Below are 26,639 nucleotides of genomic sequence, written 5' to 3'. Positions count from 1 at the left end.
ACTCCAGATCTTCTTTTTCCTGTGCTACCACTACCTGGTCATCGGCATAGTGCAGTGTATACAAGGTGCTCTCCCCAATAGTTAGTCCCATTCCTTTACATTTTTTTTTCCAAACTCTTAGGGCTTCATCTATGTATATGTTGAACAGAGTTGGGGATAAACAACACCCTTGTCGCAAGCCTTTGGTTGTTTTGAAGCCGTCTGTCACCTTGTTACCTATTTTTATTTTTGCTGTTGTGTCTCTGTATAGTTCTTTTATAGCCTTTATTAGAGTGGTATTTATGCTCGTTCTTTCCAGAACCTCCCATAATTTTGAGACAGGTACTGTGTCATACGCTTTCTTCAAGTCTACCAATAGTAGGTGCACTTCTTGTGATCTTACGGTTCTCTTTTCGATTATTTGTGATAGACAGAAAATACTATCTATCGTCGATCGACCTGCTCTGAAGCCGTTTTGTTCCTCGGATTCGTATGGGTGATATTCTTCACAAATGATCTCCTTTATTATTTTTCCGTATAACCTACTGAGCGTACTAGTCACTGTAATGCCCCTATAATTATTGCAGTCTTCCTTATTTCCTTTCTTGTATATGAACGTGATCCATCCTTCTTTCCACGTTTGCGGTATTGGTTCTCCATTTAGATGTCTATTGATAATTTCTGTTAGGATATTAAACAGCCTATTTGTTCCTGCTTTTATTAATTCTGCAGGTATTCCCTCTGGACCAGGAGCGCGCCCATTTTTAAGTAGTGTTATAGCTTTCTTTGTTTTTTCTACGTTGATTTTTATTGGTTCACCTGTAATCCGTATGTCTTCAGCCGGCATGTTACTATATTCAGATCTCTGTTCTCTGAGTAATGAGCGGTAATAGTCTTGCCATTTATTTGGTGATATGGTGCCTATTGGGATATTTTCTTTTCTGCCAGATCTAACATTATCTATAAATCTCCACGATTCCCTGGATTGGCGTCCTCCTAAATAGGTATCCAATTCCTTGCATTTATTTTCCCAGCTGAGGTTTTTGGCCTCTATCGCAGCGGTTTTAAATTTTGATACAGCTTCACTATATTGTTCCTTATGTTCTGCTTTTTTAGTGCTTAGCCAGGTATGATACAATCGTTGTTTTTGTTCTTTTAAATTTTGCAGTTGTTCAGTCCACCAATAATTTCGTGTTCTCTTTTTCATTTCTTTATATCCTAATGCTTCTTTGGCTGCTTTGTGTATGCTGTCAATTACTACTTTGGTAAGATTGTCTGTTGGTTCTTGTTCGTACTCCTGTGGGAGGTTTTGGTCCAGTCTTTGTTGGTATAATAATTTTGTGCTCTTGTTCATAAGGCTTTCTATATTATAGTTTGGTATATCTATATCTGTTAAATCTTTACTGTTTTGCAGTTGATTCTTTTGTTTGTTGTCTTTGATTATTGGCATTATTAACTTAGCTTTTATCAGATGATGGTCACTTCCACATTCTGCGGATCGATATACTCTGACATTGTGCACTTTTATCTTCGTTTTTTGTTTCATTATAAGATAGTCGATTATTGATCTTAGATTTCTAGTTATTTGCGTCCATGTATATGTGTGTATTTCCTTATGTTTAAAATACCCATTCATTATTCTTAGTAAGTTATGTTGACAGACATCTATCAACCTGGAGCCATTATCATTCCTGGTATTTTCACCGTAGGGCCCTATTATCTCATGCTTCGTTTCTTTGCCAGTTCTAGCATTTAGGTCTCCCAGTATTATGATTTCTCGATCGTTACCTGTCTGAGATATTAGCTCATTTAGCGTTTCATAATACTTTTCTTTTTCATCTACCCGTGCGTCTTCATTAGGTCCATAAGTAGCAATTATTGTTATTTTGCAGCCTTTTAAATTGACATTAACTTTTATTGTTCTATCGCTTATTGCTTCCCAGCTGGAGACGTTCTTCTTATACTTCTCATGTATAAGGAGCGATATACCCCTTTTTGCATGTTCTTCTTTGTTAACGCCGCTGTATATGTGGATATATTCCCCGAGTGTTTGTGTACCTTGTCCTTTTTTCTTTGTTTCAGAGAGAGCAATAAAGTCCAGTTTATGTTTTTTAATTTCTTGTAAAATGTCATCTACCTTCGTTCTAATTCCCTGTATATTCCATGTTCCACAAATCATAGTCCGTTTTCGTTGCCATTGTCGTTTTCCATTTTGATCATCCATATTCCGAGGCCTAGTTTTCGGATTTTTAGCCAAAAGAAGTTTTTTCCAAGTGATAGGGGGCTGGCCTATCGACTTGACCCTCCTCCTTTATCCGGGCTTGGGACCGGCAGTTGTGTCCAGCGGGCTACTCAATCCACCACACCGAAACACACCAGACGGAGATGCGAGTCAATAAAAGCATAATAGACTGTTAATGAGGTGGATAAGTTCAGTTCTTTGGAAACTGATCTCAGCGCAAAACAGGTAACATGTAACTCCCATTTCAATTGTTCACAAAAAGCGTTGAGACAGAGAAGATTAGAATCGCACCATGATTTAAGGGTGATAAGGTTACTAGATATAGTCCTATGAAGTGCCGTGAGATCAGGGTTGCTCCAAGAGAAACTAGTATCATCTGAAAATAGACATATTTTACCACTGATGTCTTGATAGGCGTTTATAAACAGCAGAAACAAAATAGGGCCTAGCTCTTAGCCTTGGGGTACTCCACATTTTATTGGCTTGCAAGAAGACATCGTTGTATCAACCCTTATAAGCTGACTTCTGTTGGTAATGTCGTAATTATTTTCACCCTCTCGTCTACTATGAAAAAACTTCTTCAATCGAAGATCTTTTTACTGGTAAAAAACTGAAAAAACTCTTTGAGATATATTATCGCATAAGAAAGTCTTACAGATTTTGCCATTATCTCTATTGAATGGGAATTCTTTCAAAATGTTGATTTTATAAGAAAATTATTGTTATGAACTCGTCCATGACATGGTCCGTAAAGCCAGACCTGTTCGGTTATGATGGAAGAGTCTGAAGTTTGGCATATTCAGGCTCTCGGAAGGGCTGGTTATTTATCACAGCGGCGATATGTTTACATCGATTACAAAAAAACAATTTCTAGGAAGGCCTTTTTATTTGTTTGCTTTCTAGAATCGAATTATTCGAGAAATTCTTTTTGGTATAAGTACTCGCTTGTTTAAATAAATTAAGTTAGTAAGAAATAATGTGTAGAAGTTTATATACTTTTTTTATTGTTAATTTTTCTATTAATATAACCTAGCCGATTAAAAGAAAAATTTTTAGTTGTCAAATTTCATTCGCTTTTATTATTGTTGTATTTTTTGTTTTGAGGGGGGTAGATTAGTTATCGTTAGTAGTAAGAATATGGAATATTCTCAAGAGGGCGGCACGGTAGGTCTTTGAACGCGAGCGGCCAACACACTAGGATCGGCCCTGGGTGAGAAAAATCTAATCAATCCCCTCAAGATATACATCCATACACCACATGGTAATATAACTTTGGATTAAATGAAAACACAATAAATTTCATTTAATAAATGGTGAAGAACGATTTTTTATTGGGATTTGGAGTATGTCGAACGTAGAGCGACATCTATGATTACGAAGCGTAATCCCGCCAGTGTGGAGCATTGATCGATATTAGACGAACCCGACGAATGTTCACATTTTCCGTTAGATATCACTTCTAAATGATCTTTTAATAAAGTTTATGTAGGTTATTATATTTTCCAATAATTTTCTTAAATATCTGAACATTGATAACCACACGAACGTTTTAACCCTTAAGACTCCCTTTCTTTTCAAAAGTAATAACACACACTTAAAACAATGTATATAGTGGCGTTTTCTAATTGTTTCTTTACATTGTACTCATTACACATAATTTTAAAGAATATGATTTTTTCAAAAATCGGAAAATATTAGAGAGGAAGAAATGCAAAAAAATTGGAGAAATTCGGGAATGTTAGTCATGGCAATTACCGAAAAAGAGTAATCGCCTCGCAAGTATTAGTATAGAATTGCCATGACCAAAGAAAATATGTCTGTCCATGCTTCATTGACTAAGGGAGGGCATTCGATAATGTGCGACAGCAAAAACTAATGCAGCTACTCTGAAAATTGGGCATAGATCAGAAGGATAGTCGATGCATTGAGAACATAGAAAATAGACATCAAAAGGGGAGTAAGACAGAAATGTGTGCTGTCATCACTCCGATGATTTTCCAGAAGGCATGGAGCACGTTAATAGGGATCGGTGAACTCACAGAGGGGACCAGAGCTCATCCTTGGTGTGGCTAAAAGTATTGCCATCGCGTCTCACAACGGTCTACTCGCGAGGCGGGCTCGACAGAGATGGATAAAGACAACTGGAATGAGACAAGCGAAGGCTTCAACTAAACAGGCGCGAAATCCGACTAGTAACCGGACTTTTCGACAAATATGTTATCCGGAACGATATGGCAAAGGATCAATGAGAGAAAACAAAAAATACAATAAGATTCAAGGGAGATTCAATCCAAAAGACCATTAGGTGATCACTGGACGTTGTACTTTTTGTACAAGACTCTAGAAATGGAAAAAAACGACCTTAAATGCCTTAAAAGTCATAGTAGATTATCTCGAAGGAATAACAGAAATAGAAAGAATACACTTTATAATGAGTTGGGAATGTGTTTAAAATTAAGCTATAAAATGAAAATTAGAAGGAAGGGTAGTTACATAAGTTTTTAAATTGTTGTAAATTAAGGGTAATGCTCTGCTCTGCCTTGATGGAAAAACGACGCCGAGTGCTGGGTTACGACAGAGAAAATTGTCTCGCAAAAATAAGAGAATTGGAAATAGAAAAGGTGGATTCTTTTTGGATTGGAAATGCTTTGAAATAAGCTATAAAATGGAAATCGATGAAAGAGTGGTTAGGTTGTTAGCTTCCAAATTGAGGGTAATCCTCCGAGTGAACCACGATCAAACTACATTACTCATACCAAGCTAACCTAACCTACGAAATTATATTTGTTAAATTCATCTTTCCTGTTTTTATGACGGTTTCGATTTCCGGTTATACTCAGCAATGGTAAAATTTAATTAAGTTTCACGAATTATCATGTCTTTGATTGGAGCAAATAACTAAGTCGATTGGTTAATATCCTTGTAACTGTGTCTGTGGAACAAACAACGAACAAAACATCAATAAATCATACATTAAGACATATATTTATTTGTTGTTCAGTATAAATAAAATAGAACATAGTTTCCTCGTAAAAACGTCCATAATGTAGGATAATAATTACGGTATGGCTCTTTTAAATTATGTATACGTTCATAAGGAACAATACAAGTAATATTTTGTACAGCATAGAATAGTTTGTGAAGGCGATAGTACGAAAGGTGTGGTAGGGAGTCGTGGATAAATCGAAGATCCGGTTTGTAATGTCAAAGTTCAAACAGTTCACATTCGACCAATTCAATCGTTACTCCCTAAAGGAATAGTTCAGTGGCGTCTTCTAGACCTTCCACTGAAATGGATGTAAAATAGAGGAATTGCTAAGCGCAAAGTTTGAGTAATGGTTAAGCAATTTAGCAGATTTTCAATTTGCTTTTATTAGCTTTGCCTGTATAACAACACATAACTCAATAAGTCTTGTGACTAACTAAGAAAAACACATTTTTTCGACAAAAATCGATTTTATTCATCAATGTAATCTCCTTCAAGTACATTACAATCATTTCAACGCGTCACTCATTTCTCGATGACTTGTTTGTAGATGGATTTGTCTTTTGCCTGAATATAGGCTTCAGTTTCAGCAATTACTTCTTCATTCGAACTGAATTTCTTACCGGTGAGCATTTTTTTGAGATCAGCAAATAGCCAGTAGTCAGATCAGGACTATACAATATCAATTCAAACATACATCGTGAATCGGTGCATTGTCTTGGTGAAACTATGGGTTTTTTCTTCGACATATGAAGCCGTTTTTTCTTGATTTTTGGATTCCAACGTTCCAACAACTCTATGTAGTATTCGCTATTGCTTGTCTCTCCCTTTTGAAGATAGTCGATGAACAATATTCCTTGTGCACCCCAAAATATTGAAGCCACAACCATCCCAGCTAACTGTTGTGCTTTTGGATGCATCGAACGTGGTTCACCGACTGCAGTCCACTCAGATGATGATCATTTAGATTCCAGAGTGAAGTTATGGATCCATGTGGATCCGTTGTCACATATCGAAGCCAAAAATCTGATTAGCCAAACATAGCCAAACACTGTTTTGAATCGTCAACACGTTGTTATGTTTGATAGATTGTGAGTAAGCCACTCTAAAAAAAGTTTTCTCTTGGTCAAATATTAAAGCATAATTTACGCAATTTCAATTTGCGATTACATATAACCAATTTGTGGACATTTTTGATAGTCATGCATAATTGTACACACTGCCTTCTGATATCTTTACGGTCTCAACTATCTCACGCAATTGGATATAATCAATTTCTGGACTTTTTTGATGTTTTCTGAAGTAACCACCTCAACTGAACGACCAGAACGTTCACCATCATCGGTGTCTATACGACTACGTTTAAATCCATCGAACCCATAACGAAATGTTCGTTTCCATTGATCCGGACAACTTTTGAAGCTATAGCTGAGCTTGTACACAGTTTTTTTCATCAAGAAGCAATAATAAATTAATACACGAAATTATTTTGAAAATAACAAAATTAGCTTCACTTAAATGGCTGTCACTTCTTTCTAACAAACCGAAATGTCAAAAAATTTGACACATAGTCTTTTGAAAGTTGGTACTTCGTAAACGTCATATGGATTTGACAATGACAGCACCATCTGGGTGTCAGTAATTGACTTTTTGAGCGATGTTATATATGCACTTATAGGAAAAGTTTCAACCTAAAAAAGAATCTGATCCAAGCGAAGTTCAGAAAACTATATAATAGGATAATGAAACAGGAAATGATATGGGAAAAGGTATTATAGAAGATAATGAATATGAAGTTTTCAGTGGCATGAAAAATGACGCGGGAAACAAACAAGCTGCATGTAAATTTCTCGCAAACATTATCAATAAACAAGCCATAAAAATAAATGAGAAAGAAATAAAGATTTCACAAGATATAAATACCTCCGATCAATAGCTCATTCTTGGATCATATATATCAGGCAGAAGAATCCCCCCCCAAAGAATGCTATAAAATTGAAATCAAGGAGGCTGCCATCAGTAACGTGTCTTTAAAATTATAAAGATAAATAAAAAAGGAGAAAAAACATTAACTATTAGCTGGTTAACTCTACTAAGTCTACCGATGCTATAACCTTTTTAACCCAAATAACAATTGCCGTCTTTCTCTTCATAATAGGCGTTTACATAGTAAGGGAATAAAAAAAGTCGCTGGGGGCCAGATCCGATGAATACGGTGGGTGGTACAACCTTCGCGATCACTGAAGTATGAGAAAGTGCGTTGTCACACAACAACACAACCCCATGACCATCCATAAAAACCATCACATTTTCCATTTTAGCGAATACCTTGGCTTGGAAGAAGGTAACGTGTTTCCCAAGTGAAAACGATTCATTTATTTTGGGGTCTCCTCCGCAGAAGCTTACTTCGTCCAAGCCATTGATCCTGGATTCACTTGTCTACCAAGTGGCTCCTCTTTAAACGGGCTTAGAAACACCAGTCTACTTACTTTCTATCAGTGATGGGTGTCACCAAGACACTGACAGAGCTGATACGGAGTATAAAGCTTTTTGGTTTTAAAGAGGACTCCAAGTTTCTTCGAAGTTGCCTAAGCTTATTCGGCCACGTATCTATGCCAGGACATATTGCAGTTTTGTTGTGTAGATGATTGAACAGGTGACAAGATGCATCCCTGGGGAAAACCAGCGTTGACCTCAAACCTTTCTGAGATGTGTCCATCGATAGCTACCTTGATGGATCAGTCTTTGAGAAAGCCACTAAGCTAGTCGATGATTGAGGACGACAAACCGTACGATTTTAATTTATTTAGACGATGGCATAATAAAACTTGTCAAAAGCTTCCGATATGTCCAGTGAGATTGCTCTGGATTTCCCATATTTCTCTATAGCTTTAATCCGCGAGCAGAAAGGATTCAATGAACACTATAGTTTGATAGATATTTTCGATAATTGTTTCCATTGGTTCATTCTGGGCAACGAATCTTTTATTATTTTAAATTTTCCAACCCCCCTGTTTAGGAATTAACCCTTTTACCACTAGTTTCTCGGCTATATTATAAGCATTTCAAATTATAGGCTTCGATGGAAGTTTTAAATGCGGTTTACGATTTACAACATTCAGTCGGTATAGCAGGAGCCCTTTAAACTGTACCTAAACGATGTTATGTTCCAAACAAACCACGATTCGATTAAATCTTCCATTAAAACTTGAGGATTGGTAGGGAAAATAAAACGATAAACAATTTTATTGTACAAAGAACAATAAAAGATAAATAATAGGAAATAACACTATAAAATGTGTTCATAAAATATGAGATTTAAGACTTCAAAATAATTCCCTTTGGCATTATCTGAATAAATGAAACAACTTCAATTATTTGTCCGCTGTAGCAATACTGGATGTCTTTAAATGGATTCATGAATTTAATTAGTAGTAATTCCTACGCCTCAATATTGTACAGAAAGATGGATCATGTGTTTTAGATCTTTTAGACTTTATTCGATTTCTCTACAGAAGTTTAAAGTGCGCACACTATTTTTATAAGTAACTTCAAGGGCAACGTATGCCCAGACAAGCGAAAGTAACTCCATCTCTTAACAATAAGCGGGAATACCTTTATTTTTTTTGAAAGCAATAGAAGGGCTTGCGCATCAATACGATGCGAGTCAGTTGTGTCGAATAATCGAAACGATCCGGTAGAAAAAAGATTTTATATTTGTACTGTATATTATATACTATATAATTAAATATTATAATAATTCAGTATGCAATATTATAATAATTCAGTACACTTTTTTTATTTGAATCTGGTACGCCTACACACTTTAAATGTATGGCCCTCTGCAAAATTGAGTTTAACACCCGTGAATTAAAGAATTATGCCACTTTGAACCAAAAGCGCATTCGAACAAACATTTCCCAGGCATTATTAACACAGTTTAAGTAAGATGAGTTATTTTTTGTTTGCGTGGGTTCTTAACTGTATATGAAGCATCGTTCCACGACTACACTTTTGAAACGAAAAAACAGCAAGACAGTAGATTGAAAAGGGCAAACGTGTCCCGAAAAAGATAAAGTCTTGTTCCTTTTTTAGGTAGGAACCTTTTCCAACAACCCTCGTATTATAGAAAAAAAATCAATGTTGTATGAAGAAACTTTCCTAAATTAATATTTTCTAATTTTCTGATACACAGACACTTCTAGAAAAATAGAATTTTTGTGCCGAATATCAAATCTTATCCGAATGAATTTCATCATCATTTTCTTTTATTCTCCACGAAAGCGCATCCCAATTTTTATTTTTTCGTCCTTTTTGGTAGTTTATTGAATCTCATGAACGTTCTTTACTCGATTAGATGCTTCAGTTGAGACATTCAACTTGAAAATTGTGGCAGTTTTATTGTTTCGGCTCAAAGAATTTTAATTCCTTCTAAGATATCTCGACGTACCTATCAACAGAACGATTAGACTACACCGAGATTCTAGAAAAATAAGTTATACGAGGTTAAAGTAATTATTTAGAATTGGGGCTTCAGGCAAAAATCTTTCCATAAAATTTTTCACGCATTTGTGGTTGTTTCTGAGGCTACAAATAGTCATTGATTTATCATATGTACCATGTAATGTCTAAAATAAAGGAAATAATATGTCTCCCCCGCCTTAAATTTACTATTTGTACCCTCAGAAACAACCCCAAATGCGTGAAAAATTTTATGGAAAGATTTTTGGGTGGAGCCCCAATTCCAAATAATTACCGAAGTTAATCTTTTTGTGAATTCCCCGGTAATATTCAATGTTCCGTATTCAATTCGTGTTACTTAATTTTTGGATAGGATGTCCCACGACGAGTTAAAACTATCTGTATATGACAAAATACTTTAGAAATCATTTAGAAAGTTGGCCGACTTTCGGTTCTACCGGAAGTCGACTGTAACTTTGTTATTTTAAATGAAACACCCTGTAATAATCATACATTTTTGAGATCTACGTAAAATTTTAGTATACTTTTGACTAAAAACTTTCTTTGAAAAATGCATACTTTTTGCATTATTAATTTTTTTGTAAAAAATTTGACCGTTGCAGACTCTTATAAATTATTTTTTTACGAGGATAGATATTAGAATGGTTTTTATTCCGTTGCTTTTAGCAAGGTCGGACGTATTTGAATCTATGTTGAAAAATTTTTTATTTTATACAGGGTGTGTATAAAAAGTGTTCAAAGTTTAACTTCATAAATATAAAATTTCTTTATTTTTTTAAATAGAACCACACGATTTTTTCTATTTTAATGCATTCAGAGGTAAAAGTAAAAAGTAAGGCAAATTACTAAAAGAAATGGATTACGAATTCTTCATAATTTCAATACTCTTTCAGTCATAAAAATAGACTATAGTTGTTAGGGATTACCAACTACCTACTCATGGACTATAACAGGAAAGTGCCCGATTTTTGTTTGGGCTCTGAATACATCGAATTAATCCCATCAGAATTAGTAATACGTGTTAAGACTCAGATGAAACTTATTTGTCTTAGGGGTCCTTTATGTGACGGTTGTTGAACCAGAAGATCCTTAATAAATAGTATGGTTAATTGTAGGTCATCATCAAACAAAAACGTGTAAATCGAGTCGATTAACAGACACGTACCATCCCGGAGGTCAATGCTCATATTAGATAGTATTAGTTGCTATTCAAAGATTCTGAGGACATGGTTTTATCATGTTCCCACTGATTAGGGGCCCCTCACTTTCAATAGTTACAATTAATAGACGGTTTTTTAGTTTTGATCCAGAATAATGGTTCTTTCTAATATGGACGTATGTCGAGCTGATGCCTCCGTTATATCGCAGAAACGCTTGGACTAGCGAAGTTCACCATTAACGATAAGTTCCAGCGTTTTTGAGAGACTGAAAATAGCCGATTGAGGACCATATCTCAGTTGAGGACTCCTTTCAGTATCAAGAAACCATCAGTTGCTCTCTAGGTTCGGAATACCAAGAAAAACGTAGGCTGGAGGATCCGTTATAACGGAGAAACTCTTGGAGTAGCAAAGTTCACTGTTAATAATGGACTCCAGGGTTTCCGGGAGACTAGCAGTTACGAGCTCACAGTGGCCGACGAAGGACCACGTCTAAAGGTTGACGATGGTTTTATCACACTCTCAGTTTTAATAAACCGTTAATTAAATGCTAGGTTCCGAATACCAGAATCGGTTATTACTTCAAAACTTCAAATGAAAATATACAATATTTTGACAATGGGGTTGTATTTGTCAAAGTAGTCAATAAATCATTCAAATATTTCAGAACAAGGTACTAAGGAGTATCGTGGATGCACCTTGTTTCATTCGAAACAATAGTTTCCGCAAGGATCTGGATATAGACACCAAATTATGTTATATCCACTGGATATAGACACCAACATAGTTTGGTATCTATATCCAGTCATCACCATACTAATGTAGAGGTAATCCAGTTGGTAGACACTTGAAGAATATAGAGAAGACTTGATGGGATTGAACCTTTCGGGTTGGCGAAATGAGTTCAGTAAAAGCAGAGTAATATTTTGAGGCGTCGAAGGAAAAAAATTATAATGAAAGTGTTAGATCTACCCCTAGAAGGAATATTCAAAAATATTAAAGTGAAATAAACAAGATTTCATCCTCCTTCATGCACCAGCCGCACTCCGTATCTTCCGTAATGGCCATGGTATGGATATGGCGTTTTAGATCACTGTGTCCTCACCTATGAAGCAGTTGTGAGACGTCCATCTATGTGAGCCTCCATGCCAAGTATCTCTATTCATCTTTACCGAGACATTATTGCAAGTAGACCGTTCAAAGAGGCGATAGTAACACTTTTAGTTACGCCAAAGATCCCGATCCTAGTCTGGTGTCGTTGCCTTTGTTGCCCTAGTGGCCAGACCCAAACGAGCATGTCGATATCTTTTTTTTTTGTCCCAACACGTCTTTTATCAAAATGTTAGCAGTGGTTTCGTCATAATCGTCAAAAATGTGTATATTTTTCACAATATGAAATTGTGCATTAGCAGGATACGAAAAGTTTGAAAGAATAGAAAAAAAATAACAAATTTATATCAAATTATTCACCCTTTATATGAAATCGAGAATCAAACGCTCGGTCAAAGAAACCGGTATCGAAATAAAAAAAAACTTGGCTCGTGACTACCTTATACATATCAAATAACACAGAGAGAAGAAGAGAAAAAACAAGTATACTATCAACTTTCCATACACATTGGTGTATTAAAGAAAAAACCAGTTTCTTCTATCCCAAGCACCACAGCCCATTACAGAAACGAGAACTATTATTATACTCGGTACCGTACCTTTAAGGATATGGATTTAAGGATGTAATGTATATCCATTAACGATATTAAATTATTCATTGATGTATGTGAAAGAAAAAAATAAACATTAAATTTTATTGAGGATAATTATTTGAAATAAAATTGTAAAATTCTGTTTCCTGTTTAGTATTTCCGATACGTCGTCATACATATTGGAATACATTTTGTTATATTTATAGTGAACAGAAACGGGGACTGGAAAGTAGTTTCGCTTCCTTAAATTAAATTCAATCAAATAAATTTATGAATATTCATAAAATTCTAATAAGAACTACTTTTTAATATGTTTTTTATATTCTTTGATGGAGGGCTAACTTAACACGTCACAAAATAAGTCGTGTGACTAGGAAAAACACATTTTTTTGACAAAAACCGATTTTATTCATCAACGTAATCTTCTTCGAGAGCAAAACAATAATTCCAACGCTTCTCTAACGTTTCGATGACGTGCTTGTAGAAGGATTTGTCTTTCGCCTCAATATAGTTTTAGAAATTGCTTCTTCATTTGAACTGAATTCCTTACCGGCGACCATTTTTTTGAGATCAGCGAATAGCCAGAAGTCACTGGGAGTCAGATCTGGACTATACAATGGATGAGGAAGAAGTTCGAAGTTTAATTCGTTCAATTTAACCGTTGTTGCCATCGACTCGTGAATCATTGCATTGTCTTGGTGAAACAGAGATATGAGGTCGTTTTTCCTTGATTTTTGCATTCAAACTATCCAACAACACTATGTAGTATTCTCTATAGCTTGTCTCTCCCTCTTGTAGATAGTCGCTGAACAATATTCCTTTCACATCCCAAAATATTGAAGCCATAACCCACCCAGCTAACTGTTGTGCCTTTGGATGCCTCGGACGTGGCTCACCGGCTGCAGTTCATTCAGATGATGATCATTTTGATTCCAGAGTGAAGTTATGGATCCATGTGTCATCCATTGTCACATATCGACGCCAAAAATCTGATTTATTACGTGTAAACATGACCAAACACTGTTGTGAATCACCAAGACGTTGTTGTTTTTGATCAACTGTGAGTAAACGCAAAACTCACTTTGAAAAAGGCTTTCTCATGATCAAATGTTTATGCATAATTGTAGACACATTGCCTTCTGATATCTTTACGGCCTTAGCTATTTCACGCAATTTCAATTTACGATTATATTTAATCAATTTGTGAAAATTTTTGATGTTATCTGGAGTAACCACCTCAATTGGTCGACCAGAACGTTCACCATCATCGGTGTCTGTGCGACCACGTTTAAATTCAGCAAACCAATAACAAACGATTCTTTTCGATGGAGCAAACACTTTTGAAGCCTTTTTTGAGCTTGTATAGTATTCACTTAATGGCTGTCACTAATCGAAATGTCTTGAAATTTGACACATAGTCTTTTAAAAGTTGGTACTTCATAAAAGTCATATGGATTTGACAATGGAAGCGACATCTGTGTGTCTGTCACACGATGTATTGAGTTTTAACAAAAAATATAAGAATTTTAAAAGAGGTTGTTATAATATAATATCAAAATGGTCTTGTAAACAAAAAATTGTTTATTTCTTGCACCTATAACATATTTTTCAAAAAGAAAATAAGTGAAAAATCAATAATTTCATTTATTTAATAATTTTGGCCTCATTATTTCTTAATAATTCTCCTAATAATTGGTTTCTCAAATGAAAGATATGATTCATAAATAAAAGTTTCAATTTTGTAAGCCTTTAATTTTGCAAAGATGTGGAAAAAATGGCATTCTAGTTAGTTTAATCAATTTTTGACTAATAATGCCCAAAATTTCTTTACTTTCTGAACATCTACTGCTACAGGAATTGAAAGCAATTAATACGAGCACGCCACATGCTTCCTATGATGAGATATCGCTGCTACGAACATTCATCCAATTGAAGACTTTTGAGCAATTAAACTTAATGACTTGACTTACCTGTTTTATAATGTAAAATTTCCACCAATAAACCTTCTCCCTAGCGGGAAAACCTTTGCGGGAATCCATTTACTCCTTGATTATTAAACTATAGAGTGGGTTGTAAGGAATTGACCCTTTGTCCTTATTTAAACTACTCTTACATTTAAAAATTTCAATGCTTTCAAATACAACCAACAATTTATTATTATGTGCTCTTTAAACCGGACGGTAACAGATCTCTTAGTCTGCCCAATATACTTTCGGCACAATCACCACATGTAATTTCATATATACCATCTCGCAAAGTATATGATGAAGGATGGCAAGCCGAAAATAGTTTTTAGAAAAATATGTGAAATGGATACTAAGTTGAAATTTCTGGAACTGTTGGTGATATTTATACTGAACAGACTGTTTACACCAAAACTCATAATTACAATGTCTGACGCACGTTTCGTTAACTAAATCATCGTCTTCAGAGACTGAACTGTTTGATTGCTGACGTGACCGTTAGGATGAAAATGAATTTCATCCGAAAACAATATGTTTGAATTTCTGGTTGGTGATATTCATCCTGAACACACTATTTTGTTTAATTCCACTGGCTGTCATTAGTGTCATTATTTTACCCAATTATTTGACATACTCGTTTTTTGGTACATTTTGACTATCGGTCATTAGGGTTAGTCCTATTGTTTCGTCCAATTTCACTGTTATTAATGTGTGACTCACTATTTTCGTCTATTTTGACTGTCATTAGTGCTGATTATTTTGTCCACCACCACTCACAGATACACTGTGACGCGCTTTTCGATAACCAAGTTATAGTCTTCAGAGACTGAAGGTAAACTGTTTGATTGTGGACGTATCCGTTGAGATGGAAATTAATTTAATCCGAAAACAAGATGTTGGAAAACGTAGATAAGCGTTGGTTTACGGAGTCGAGCCTATAATCAACATTCCGAGGCTTCAATTCGAGTACCAACTGAATTTTGTAAGTGTGCAACACCAAATATCACGGTAAATTGCGTTATAATGATAATCTATGCAAGTTTAAAGGTAGTCACGCACTTATTGTCATTGGACCGAGCGTTCGCAGCGAACGGATCGGATTTATTTCGACGGCTGCGCATACAGATACGCAAGCTCCACAAATTACCGATTCCGAGGTCTTTCGCCAGTCGTGAGTTTGAGTGGCATCCTGTCACTGTGGAAATCTCGTGCGCTTGATTTTTGACTTCGTTTAATATAAAAATGTTGATTTTTGTGAAATTTGAAGAAATTATAATAATTTCTTGCTTGCTGGCAAAAGAAGAAGAGTAGGACGTAAGTTGACCAGAAAGCTCTCAATTTGGGTCCATAAAATCAATCAGAAAAGACAGGAGTATGGAGAATAGCGACGACACAAGGTCCAGCACGTGCTAAACGTCGGACTGAATATTCTAACTACAATCGGCTCTGTACGGAAAGAAAGAAGGGGGCACGCATATTCCAGGAATTCCTGATACTGTTGACACTTACGGATGATTCGGGATGAATGCCCCTTCTCGAATTCTCGTCGCAATTGCCGATCTCCGATATGTACGATGCGAATTTGTGCGCGCAGATCCATTTAAACAATGGTTTTAATCACACTCGGAAAATCCGAACAGTCCGATGCGTGTGTATACTCTACCCGATGACGTAGACTATCTTAAAGCAACAGCACGCTTCCGAATAGACAAATCAGACTCGGTTAAGTTTTCGACAGTTCTACAAGACCTTGCAAAAAAATAGAGCTTCCCACAAGCTTCCTGTTGGTGATTATTACACTGAACACACTATTTCCACCACCACTACATCAGCAGTCATAATTACACTGTCTGACGCGCGTTTCAATAACCAAGTTATCGTCTTCAGAGACTGAAAGTAAAATAAAACCTAATACCTACCTACCTAATACCCTAAAACCTTTCCCCCATCGGGAAAACTTCCTTGGCGGGAAACCATTTACTCCTTGACTAATAAACTATACAGTGGGTTGTAAGGAATTGGCCTTTTGTCCTTATTTAAGCTACTCTTACATTCAGCATTTTCAATGCTTTCAAATGCATCCAACAATTTATTATTATGTGTTCTTTAAACCGGACAGTAACGGATCTCTTAGTCTGCCCAATATACTTTCGTCACAATCACCACAGCTAATTTCATATATAGTCCACTTTTCCAAATTTGGTGTTTCATCCTTAAGATTGCCCAACAATTGTTGTTTTGATTTAATTAATTTTTAATTTAATTAAATGAATTGTTCCGTAGAGGATTAGCGTTTACTATTTTCGCTTATCAAATTTTGATAGTTTGGCCGATTTTTTTTGTATTTGTTTACACAGTGTAATTCCTTGAATATAAAGTTAGACTTTAGGCAAAGATCAGATGACGCTTCTAAATAGTCTTTCAATATATAACAGGCAGCCGAAAAAAAATAAATGAGATATTTTTTTCATAATAGGCGTTAACGTCTTCGTCTGATTAAAATATCTCCTGCAAGTGAAACTTTAAGGTTAGGAAACAGAGAAGTCACTGGAAGGGGAGGATCTAGTGAATCCGGCACTTCTTTTCCTTCAAAACTTTGCAGTTTTTTTGCAATTTCGCCCTTTACCTCATTAAGAAATGACCTGTTATTATTTTCCCTTGTTAAAGATAGTTAATGATCACAATTTTATGACTCGACTAAAAAAATCGTCATATGAAAACAACTTTGCCTTTTTTAGAGCAAATTTTTGCGTTTGAAATCCAATATCTTGACTATTGTTTAGTTTCTGAAGGGTAGTGATGGACCCATAGCTTAAACCGCGTTAATCAGAAATGTTCATTCGAATGGGATTTGGTACAAAGTCACCAAATACGGCACCTTCTAATCCTAGTACACTATTATAATTCATTCGTTCTTTTTGCACCACCCTGTATTTTATATGTATAGTTTATGTAGAAATCTAGAAATACAAGATGTTCAAATTAGGATAGCACAAAACTATAAAGAATACATATGCAATTCGATGGAGACTTATTACTATTGCTTTCAGTTAAGTGATTTACCTCGCCCTCGAACGGACCATAGATATATTTGATATATGGGAAATTATGGAAATTACAAATCACAAATCAAAAAATTGAATTTAAAAGCTAAAACTTGGTAACCTTCATCATTTCTTTTCGTCATATCCAAACCATTCTGGGAAGTAATAAATTTGAATTGGTTGATTTAGGGTCACCCTATACATTTTAACGTGAAACTTTTTCTATCAGTCATACGTTAATCCTAAATAATGTAAATCGACCGAAACTTTCCGAAAAGTTGCCGATCTACTTTGTTTATTCGTCTAAACGTAATTAAAACTAATTAACTTACGTCTAATGCCCCAATCCATCATCTTTCAGTTCACATTTTCTCTATAATAATATCGGACGTTGATTTTCCTTCGTTGAAATCACATCTCGACGTAAATATAACAAAAAAAATCTTGAAATTAACCATGATGGTCGATTTTGTGTTACCACCCGCCGTCGCACACACACACACTCACAGACAAGACAACTAAAGAACGTAAACAAACGCAGTGTAGCTGAACGTTTAGGAGAAGAAGAATACGTAGACTCGCCTCCTTTGATTTGGGCATAGAACGACGACACCACGCGAGATTCGTAACGCGCACCGCGCCGCCGACAGCACGTCGTTGTATCGGCGGAACGGTCGACGATCAACGAATAGTTTTCGTAGGTTGCGGATGAGACGAGGACGTGCGCACGGAATGGGAATTAGTTCTTATACAGAGTGTCCCAGGACGAGTTAAAGCTATCTGTATATGGCAAAATAGTAAAATCATGTAAATTTTTACGTTTAGATTTTCAGATACAATCTTTTTAACTAAAATATTTTCAAAGATGGCCGAAGTCCGGTTCTACAGGAAATCGACTGTAAATTCATTATTTTAAATGGCACACCCTATATATCAATACATTTTGGAAATTTTTTCGAAAAATGCATACTTTTTGAGTTATTAATTTTTTTGTAAAAAATTTGACCGTTGCAAACCCTTATAAATTATTTTTTTTCCCTTATATATACCCGTATACCCTTAAAGATATGAAAATGGTTTCTGGTAGGTTGCTTTTAGCAAGATCAGACGTATTTGAATCTATGTAAAAATATTTTTCAATTTATACTGGGTGTGTATAACAAGTGTTCAAAGTTTAACTTGATAAATATCAAATTTCTTTAAATAGAACCACCCGGTTTTTTCTATTTTAATGCATTCAGGGGTAAAAAAGGCAAATTCATATATATATATATATATATATATATATATATATATATATATATAAAAGTATTTTTCTATAATAAATAAAATTTAGACTACACCTGCATCTCTAAAAATTTTCAGAAAACATTTAATATCAGGATAACAATAAGATTTAGGTATAGGAAAGTATACATGATTGTGCCTCATTTTTTACCCCTGAATGCATTAAAATATAAAAACCGGGTGATTCCATTTAAAAAAATAAAGAAATTCAATATTTATCAAATTAAACTTTGAACACTTTTTACTTAAACATGAGTTTAAGATAGTTTGCTACGCTGATGACGCGGTTGTGATATCCGAAGATGAGGATAATCTGCAAAAACTGCTACACATATTTGGAACAGTTGCAGGAGAATTCAATATGATCATATCGAAACAAAAGACACAATCCTTGACAATAGCGAGAGAACCAAGAAGATGCAAACTGGCAATTTATAATAAAAGTGTAGAACAGGTTATGTCTTTTAAATATTTAGGGGTTAACATCACGAGCAATAGGAACTTGAAACAAGAAGTCAAAACGCAAACAACAGCAGCATCTAGGATATCAGGATTCCTTCGCAACCGTGATATGGAGGAATAAATTTTTAAGTATCGGAAGCAAAACACGGATATATAAAACTTGTGTCAGACCAGTAATGACATACGCCATAGAAACGAGGGCGGAGACTGCAACTACTAAGCGGATTCTTAGAATGACCGAGATGAAGACATTACGCTCAATCACAGGGAAAACACTATGAGACAGAATAAGGAGCAATGAAATTAGAAGAATGTGTGACGTTCCGGATATAGTGAGATGGGCCAGAACTAGAAGAAGAGCATGGAGAGATCATGTCAATAGAATGGACGACGATCGACTGGCGAAAATCGCAAAGGAAGAGAGACCCAATACAAGTAGACCGCCTGGAAGACCACCAAAGCGCTGGTATGAGAGCTGGTCCTCGGAGTCACAACTTAGGCTGCATCTTTTAAGACATAGTCTTAAAATAAGAAGAAGAAAAGAAGAAGACACTTTTTATACCCACCCTGTATAAAATGAATAATGTTTTAACATAGATTCAAATACGTCTGATTTTGCTAAAAATAACCGAGTAGAAACCATTTTCATATCTTTAAGGGTGTCCTCGTAAAAAAATAATTTATAAGGGTCTGCACCGGTCAAATTTTTTACAAAAAAATTAATGACTCAAAAAGTATGCACTTTTCGAAAAAAGTTTTTAGACAAAAGTATACTAAAATATTACGTAGATTTCGGATATGATTATACAGTATATAAAGATCGTATCCGAAAACTCAAACGTAGAAAGTATTTTGTTATATACAGATAGTTTTAACCCGTCGTGGGTCACCCTGTATAGAACGAGTATTATCATACAGTATGTCCCATAAAACAAAAACGATTAATTATTCTTTAAATTTCTTATTCTTTACTGCTTTCTTATTCTTATTCTTTAAATTTTTATAGAAATGCGGGATTCTTCATGAAGAACAGACATAATTTTAATTTTGTTTGTCATTTTTCTGTATTTATTTTATGTTTCAGCTAATGAAAACAGAATAATATTGTATTGCGGTACCTCGTAAACATGGTCAGGGCCGGATTTAGCTAGGAGCTAGGGGGCCTCATCATTTATAAAAGATTTTGTATTTTTTTATTTGTTTTTTTATCGGGTTTCCCAATTCCTTAAGGCAGGTTCACAAGTATTTTCACGACCGATAATGTACGATCTCCAGTTCACACTAATTAGTGTCTGAAAGGCGTCGCGACAAGAAACGAACTGCCGTTAACGTCAAGTTGTTCATGGTGTGTTTTTATTGTGTTTTATCATGGCTAAACAGGAAAGTGCAAAAATTGTGTGCGAACTTTTAATTAATGAATCACAACGTTTGAAAAGTGTTAATGATTCCAGCAGAATCTAAACTTAATGACACCTCAAGACAGGGTGTCTAGACCTGACGTACATCTCAATTCCCGCAGTTTTCCCGACAACTTTTTCTAATTTTCCCGATATTAGTAAACCAATTTTTAGTAATATTCAATAAACAATAGCATTCAATACAAAAAAAATAATTATCGCTTTTTTATTGTTTTTTCATAAAGAATGATACATATTAGTTACTCATAACAAAATATATTATTGAATTAATGACTACTTATATTAATAGCGAATCACAATAGGTTCATTTATTTATTCTTTTCTAAATTTTTGATTTGGTCCTTTAAAGCTGATGTTTGTTCTAACAAGTTCTTTCGTTTTGCTTTCAATTGTTTAACTTCTTATGCTTTTCTTTTTCTTTCATTAGACTCCTTTTGTTTTTGTGCATCTTCATTTTTTTTATTCTGACAGAACTCCACATATCTACTATGCGCCATTCGCACGTTCAACATCATTTTAGATGTGATAGATACGTGTTTGATGCCCCCTGCCGCAGTAACTGCATCATAAATGATGCGCAAGGCAACTAGACTGTTTTCCGCCTGATTTACAACGATTGCCTCTTTGTTTACGGAAAATCCGCGCTCAACTGCTGCATTTCCATGAGATAAAATGAAAATTATTTCTAGAAAATTAATCAAGTTCGGGCAGGTCAAACCGGAATCTTCTATCAATTCTATCCAAAATTTATCAAGCCTTTTTACACTTCGATTATATATCTTCATGGATTGAATGGTGTTAGAAAATTGTAGAATATCTCGATACTCTTTTTTTATTTTGTCAGCCGTCGAGCCAGAAATCAACTTGTTCGTGTCAACCAGAACAGCCAAGCAAGAGTCAAGTCGCTGTAGAGCTACGTTGGATTGATGTGCGATTAAATTTGGATTCACACAAGTTATGTACTTTGTAAGTTTATACAATAGAGGTGATCGTTCTTGATTTTTTTTAATAATTTTAACAAAACAATTCTTACAATCAATCATGAATTTAGTCAATAATTCACCAGAGGGCTTGATTTTAGCATTCTTCAATGCGCTCTTAGTTGAAAATCCTATATCAATTTTGCTAGCAGGAAGCAAATTATGTATTGAAACTACAACTTTCTGTGCATTTCTCCGAAAATTCCCGATCTCGAAAAAAAATCCCGTTGTTTTCCCGTCTTTTCCCGCTGCCAAAAAATTCCCGCTTTTTTCCCGCTATTTCCCGATGGCTAGACACCCTGTCAAGATTCTTACCGACCGGAAAAATACTTGAATACTTTTTAGATAGAATCTGAAGAATGAGAATAGACCGATGATAAATAAGAATCCCAACTGTCCTCTTCATGACTAGGTTGATTTACTTTTGAATTATCCCTCGTGCTTGGTTGCAGTTCAGTTAAATGTGATTTTGAGTTATTTCCGGTTGATATTGATGGTTGTTGGTATGCAGAGGTACTAGCTTTACGATGGTTTCCCGATAAATCATGGTTTCTTTGCATTTCATATTCGACTCTTTTTTTCTGGCACAAAATTTTACATTTAGAGTTCAAGTGTTCTCAAAGTCTCATGGTGTTTAGCTGTTTTGACAAACTTTCACACCAAATGTCAAATTCTGTTTCTAAAGATAAATTTTTTTGAATTCTATCTAACTTATTAATAGCTTCTCCGATATATGATGGTGGAGCACAGTGATTCTGCAGTCGCCTTTTTTTATTAAGCTGTCTGATCTAATTTTGATTGAAGTTTGAATGGTTCACCAGACAAATTTACTTTGACTTGGTTATTTAAAACACAATTGTCTTTGTCTTCTAATTGCTTTGATGTATTGTCACATTGAACTGGTGAACGGTTTCGTTCATTTCTTGATTTTGTTTCAGAAATGAATGGACAATCGTAAACCACGGTACCTTAGGTTGATAAATATCAATTAAAGATGCTCTTGATTTTTTAGAGTTATTCATTTTTTTAATTCTTGATAATAAACTGATCTAATATTTTTAATCTTCTGGGCTAATTCACGAATACTAAAACCATCGAAACCTCACATTTGGTGGGTATTTTATGACTACCGGTCGTGATTACTCCGTCATGTTGGATCTATTTTTGGTCGATGACAACTCCCACTACCACGACAACCAGTTCACACCAGGTAGTGATCGCGACTAACTCTCCTAATAGTAGTATTCTCGCCCAGTTTACGACTCCATGTGAACCCGCCTTAAGGGGGCCCGTCATTATTTTAGCCTCGGGTCTTATAAATCTTAATCCGGCCCTCAAAAAGGTCGATTTTTACGATTAATTTTTCTGTATCGAAACTTATTATGCTTCCGTCTTCAGTTAGTTTGAATTTCTGGAACCGTTGGTGATATTCATACTGAACAAACTATTTTGTTTAATTCCACTGACTGTCATTAGTGTCATTATTTTACCCAATTATTTGACTACTCGCTTTTGGTACATTTTGACTATCTGTCATTAGGGTTAGTCTTATTATTTCGTCCAATTTCACTGTTATTCATGTGTGAGTCACTATTTTGTTTATTTTGACTTTCATTTCGTCGATTTTGACTGTCATTTGTGCTGATTATTTTGTCCACCACCACTACACCAACACTCGCAATTACACTGTCCGACGCGCGTTTCGATAACCAAATTATCGTCTTCAGAGACTGAAGATAAACTGTTTGATTGTTGACGTATCCGTTGAGATGAAAATGAATTTCTTCCGAAAATACGATAATGGTAAACGTAGGGACGCATTCAATCTTGTTTACGAAGTCAAGCCTATAATCAACACCCTGAGGCTTCAATTCTAGTAGAATTTTGTAAGTGTACAGCACCAAATCTTACTGTACAATGCGAAATAATGATGATTTATACTCATTGAAAGTAACAGCGTGGTTCCTAATAGACAATTCAGGCTCGTTTACGTTTTCGACAGTTCCAGAAGACCTTGGAAGTCCAAACTGTTATCCAGTGTTGATACGGTCTCTTCAAACTTCAGTCGAGTACCCGGCGCATCATTTAACCATCGAACATTGTGAATATTGTAGCATGCACTACAGTCGCCGATTTAGCATTTTTGTAAAACTTACGCGCGGTCTGTTCTCAAAAGTCAGGCACCGATTGACATACCTCCCAAGTTTCTCCGGATAGCTGCGTTCACGCAATTAGCAATTCAAAGATGAACTTTCTTTTGTATATAATTTGAATAAATATTCAATATGGAATGCTCTTCCATGCTATGTTTTGACTACCCTACTTTATGGTGTTGAGAGCTGGACTTTGAAGGTCTTTAGTATGCGTAAGGTGGAAGCTTTTGAAATGTGGCTCTTTAGACGGATCCTTGAAATACCATGGACGGATCAGGTGACCAACGACGAGGTGTTAAGACGAATGAACAGAGAACGAGAACTATTAACCATTGCAAAGAGAAGGAAAGCTTCATACTTTGGCCAAATTTTTAGAAATAAAAAATGTGCCTTGTTACAGCTGTTCATGGAAGGGAAGATAGAAGGCAGGCGTGGCCTGGGTAGAAAAAGATTTTCATGGTTGAAAAACCTTCGAGATTGGTTCCATGTACGTGATGCCGTAAATCTAATACGCATGACTGCGTTTCCAAAGGATGATTGCCAACCTTCATTAGAATGAAGCAGGCACTGGAAGAAGAAGCTCTTCCAAGTTCAATGAAATATCCTCCGTAGACTCCGGAAGTGTGTAGAGGTGCAAGGTGTCTACTTCGAACATTTATTATAGTTTTTTTTTTTGTTTTTATTTGATAAGTTGTATGCTAACCAACTAAATTATATACCTCGTGTATATAGTATATAGTATTTATAATAAATAATTACATCTTATGATAATTTTGTTCAGAATGTCTCTTTATGGCGAACTATCTAAAAATCAACATATCTCCCAAACCCTTGATTTTATCGAGTTAAACAAAGAGTACTTTTTGTTAGAAAATCGATTGACAAAGTCATTTCTGCTATATTTAAATTGTACAGGTTGTCCCTGTAAAAGTTACGCACACTACATGGACGTACGTAATCATCCATAGATTCATAATGTTAGAATGTACAATTTATAAAATATACTTGAATATAAGTTCTGATTTCGCAACTTTGAAGGCCTATAACTCAGAAACGAGGGATCGTTCATTATGTTCACGTCATTCATTCCCAAATTTTTTCATCGAGTCCCTGTAGAACAAATTTAATGAATTACAAAAATTTATTCTTGTTCTTTTGATTTTTTTAGACATAATGTTCTCTGTTTAACAGAAATTTTATGTTTATTATTACATTTTATTGATCCAGTTTTTTTCAAAACAAAAAATCTAATTATATGAATCTGGAACACACCTGGAAACTACATTTTCCTAATTAGACAGAAGACAGTTGAAGTGATAGGACGACCTCTAAAGAAAACAATGGAAGCGGATACGTGAGAGAAGAGAGACATTGAGACTACTTATTAAAAAGTAACGACATTACAAATAGGGTTGTGAAAATACGAGAAATTGTGTCTATTTTAGTATAGTCTAGTTCAAATTTTCTCACGAGTGACAAAAACTACTTTTCCCACATGTATTCTCTAAACTGTTAAATAATATTACTAAGAATTGTAGTTGATTGTGAAATTTTTACAATTTTGTATAGTTAAACCTGGAACGTCTCATTTAATAAAATAAACTATAATATTAATACATACTCCACCCTATAACAAAGAAATTGTTATTAAAATTGGAAAAAATACAGTCTAGAAAGGTGAATAATGAAAACAATAATAAAAATAGTGCTTTCAGAAAAGATTTGTAGAGATAGATCCGTTCGCGGTTCGGTTGTATTTGAATTTTGCGCACTACTGTCCCCGCACAATCTCTAACCGACAACAACGTTTTATACCTTTACAAAGGACCGTCATATAACATTTTTTTTTCAATAATTACCTATTTGCCTTACATACTTCACCCAATAACTTTCATTGGAAAAAATACAGTCCATAAAGGTGAATAATAAAAACAAAAATAGTGTTTCCAAAAACATTTGTAAAGACTGAAAAACAAGTTTGGCCAAACCAAAAACTCTGTTCATTAAAAATTACATAGCCGTCACATAAGATTTTTTTAATGATTACCTATTTGCCATTAAAGGTTAGAATTTTTTTTTATTGCGCTATTTATAAGTTCTAAACAGATTAATTAGGTGAAAATATAAGGAGCGCCCTATATATTCATCATTTACATTTGTATAAATGTTATTTCATACGAAAATACTCGAGATATAAATTAAAAAAATATTTTTTTTTATTTATGTCTACTAAAAGAAAAAGATACGCCCATGGATTACGAATACTTAATCATTTTATTACTTTCTCATTTAATAAAATAGACTTTAACATAAATACAGAAATATTACGTGAAAATATAAGTATACACCCTATATATTTATACAAATATCATTTCATCATAAAATAATCGAGATATAAAAAATCTTTAACTGTATACTAAAAGAAGTCTATGGATTACGAAGTGACAAAGAAATTGTTATTTAAATATATCTTTCATTGAAAAAAAAAACATTCTACATAGGTAAATGATGAAAAAAAATAACAAAAATAATGTTTCCAAAAAAATTTGTATATTATCTATAAAAATTACTAATAGTAATCATTTTCTCTTAAAAATTATTATGTATATTTTATAATTTATAGACAAATTTCATACTAGAAGCGCCATCTGTTAACGAGAGGAAATAAGTCATTAAAATATGTAGGAAATTTCTTTGGAAATCGCTAAAAGTTTTATAATTATAAACAAGAGGTCGACACTTACGAGTTAGTGAACTGGTAGCAGTAGTATTAATATACGAG

The 26,639-nt window shown here is 34.7% G+C and overlaps 1 protein-coding gene across 5 annotated transcripts in view; it reads right to left on the bottom strand.

Annotated features, from left to right (window-relative positions):
- The window catches only part of LOC130440844 (afadin), a 204,712-nt gene that overhangs the window by 86,783 nt on the left and 91,290 nt on the right, over positions 1 to 26,639 (bottom strand). Inside the window, exon 1 of one of the 5 annotated variants that reach the window (XM_056774214.1) lies at positions 17,890 to 18,217. The exons of 3 other annotated variants lie outside the window; for them this stretch is intronic. In XM_056774214.1, the coding sequence (XP_056630192.1) occupies positions 17,890 to 17,911 (22 nt within the window). In that variant the 5' untranslated portion in view covers positions 17,912 to 18,217. Of the gene's footprint in view, positions 1 to 17,889; positions 18,218 to 26,639 lie in introns of those variants that run through there. One more of the 5 variants, XM_056774213.1, reaches the window with a different exon arrangement.

This window comes from Diorhabda sublineata, chromosome 2, assembly GCF_026230105.1.
Source record: "Diorhabda sublineata isolate icDioSubl1.1 chromosome 2, icDioSubl1.1, whole genome shotgun sequence".
Lineage (NCBI taxonomy): Eukaryota > Metazoa > Arthropoda > Insecta > Coleoptera > Chrysomelidae > Diorhabda > Diorhabda sublineata.
Note: the sequence above shows the minus strand (reverse complement) of the source record. Positions and strands in the feature narration are given on the sequence as shown.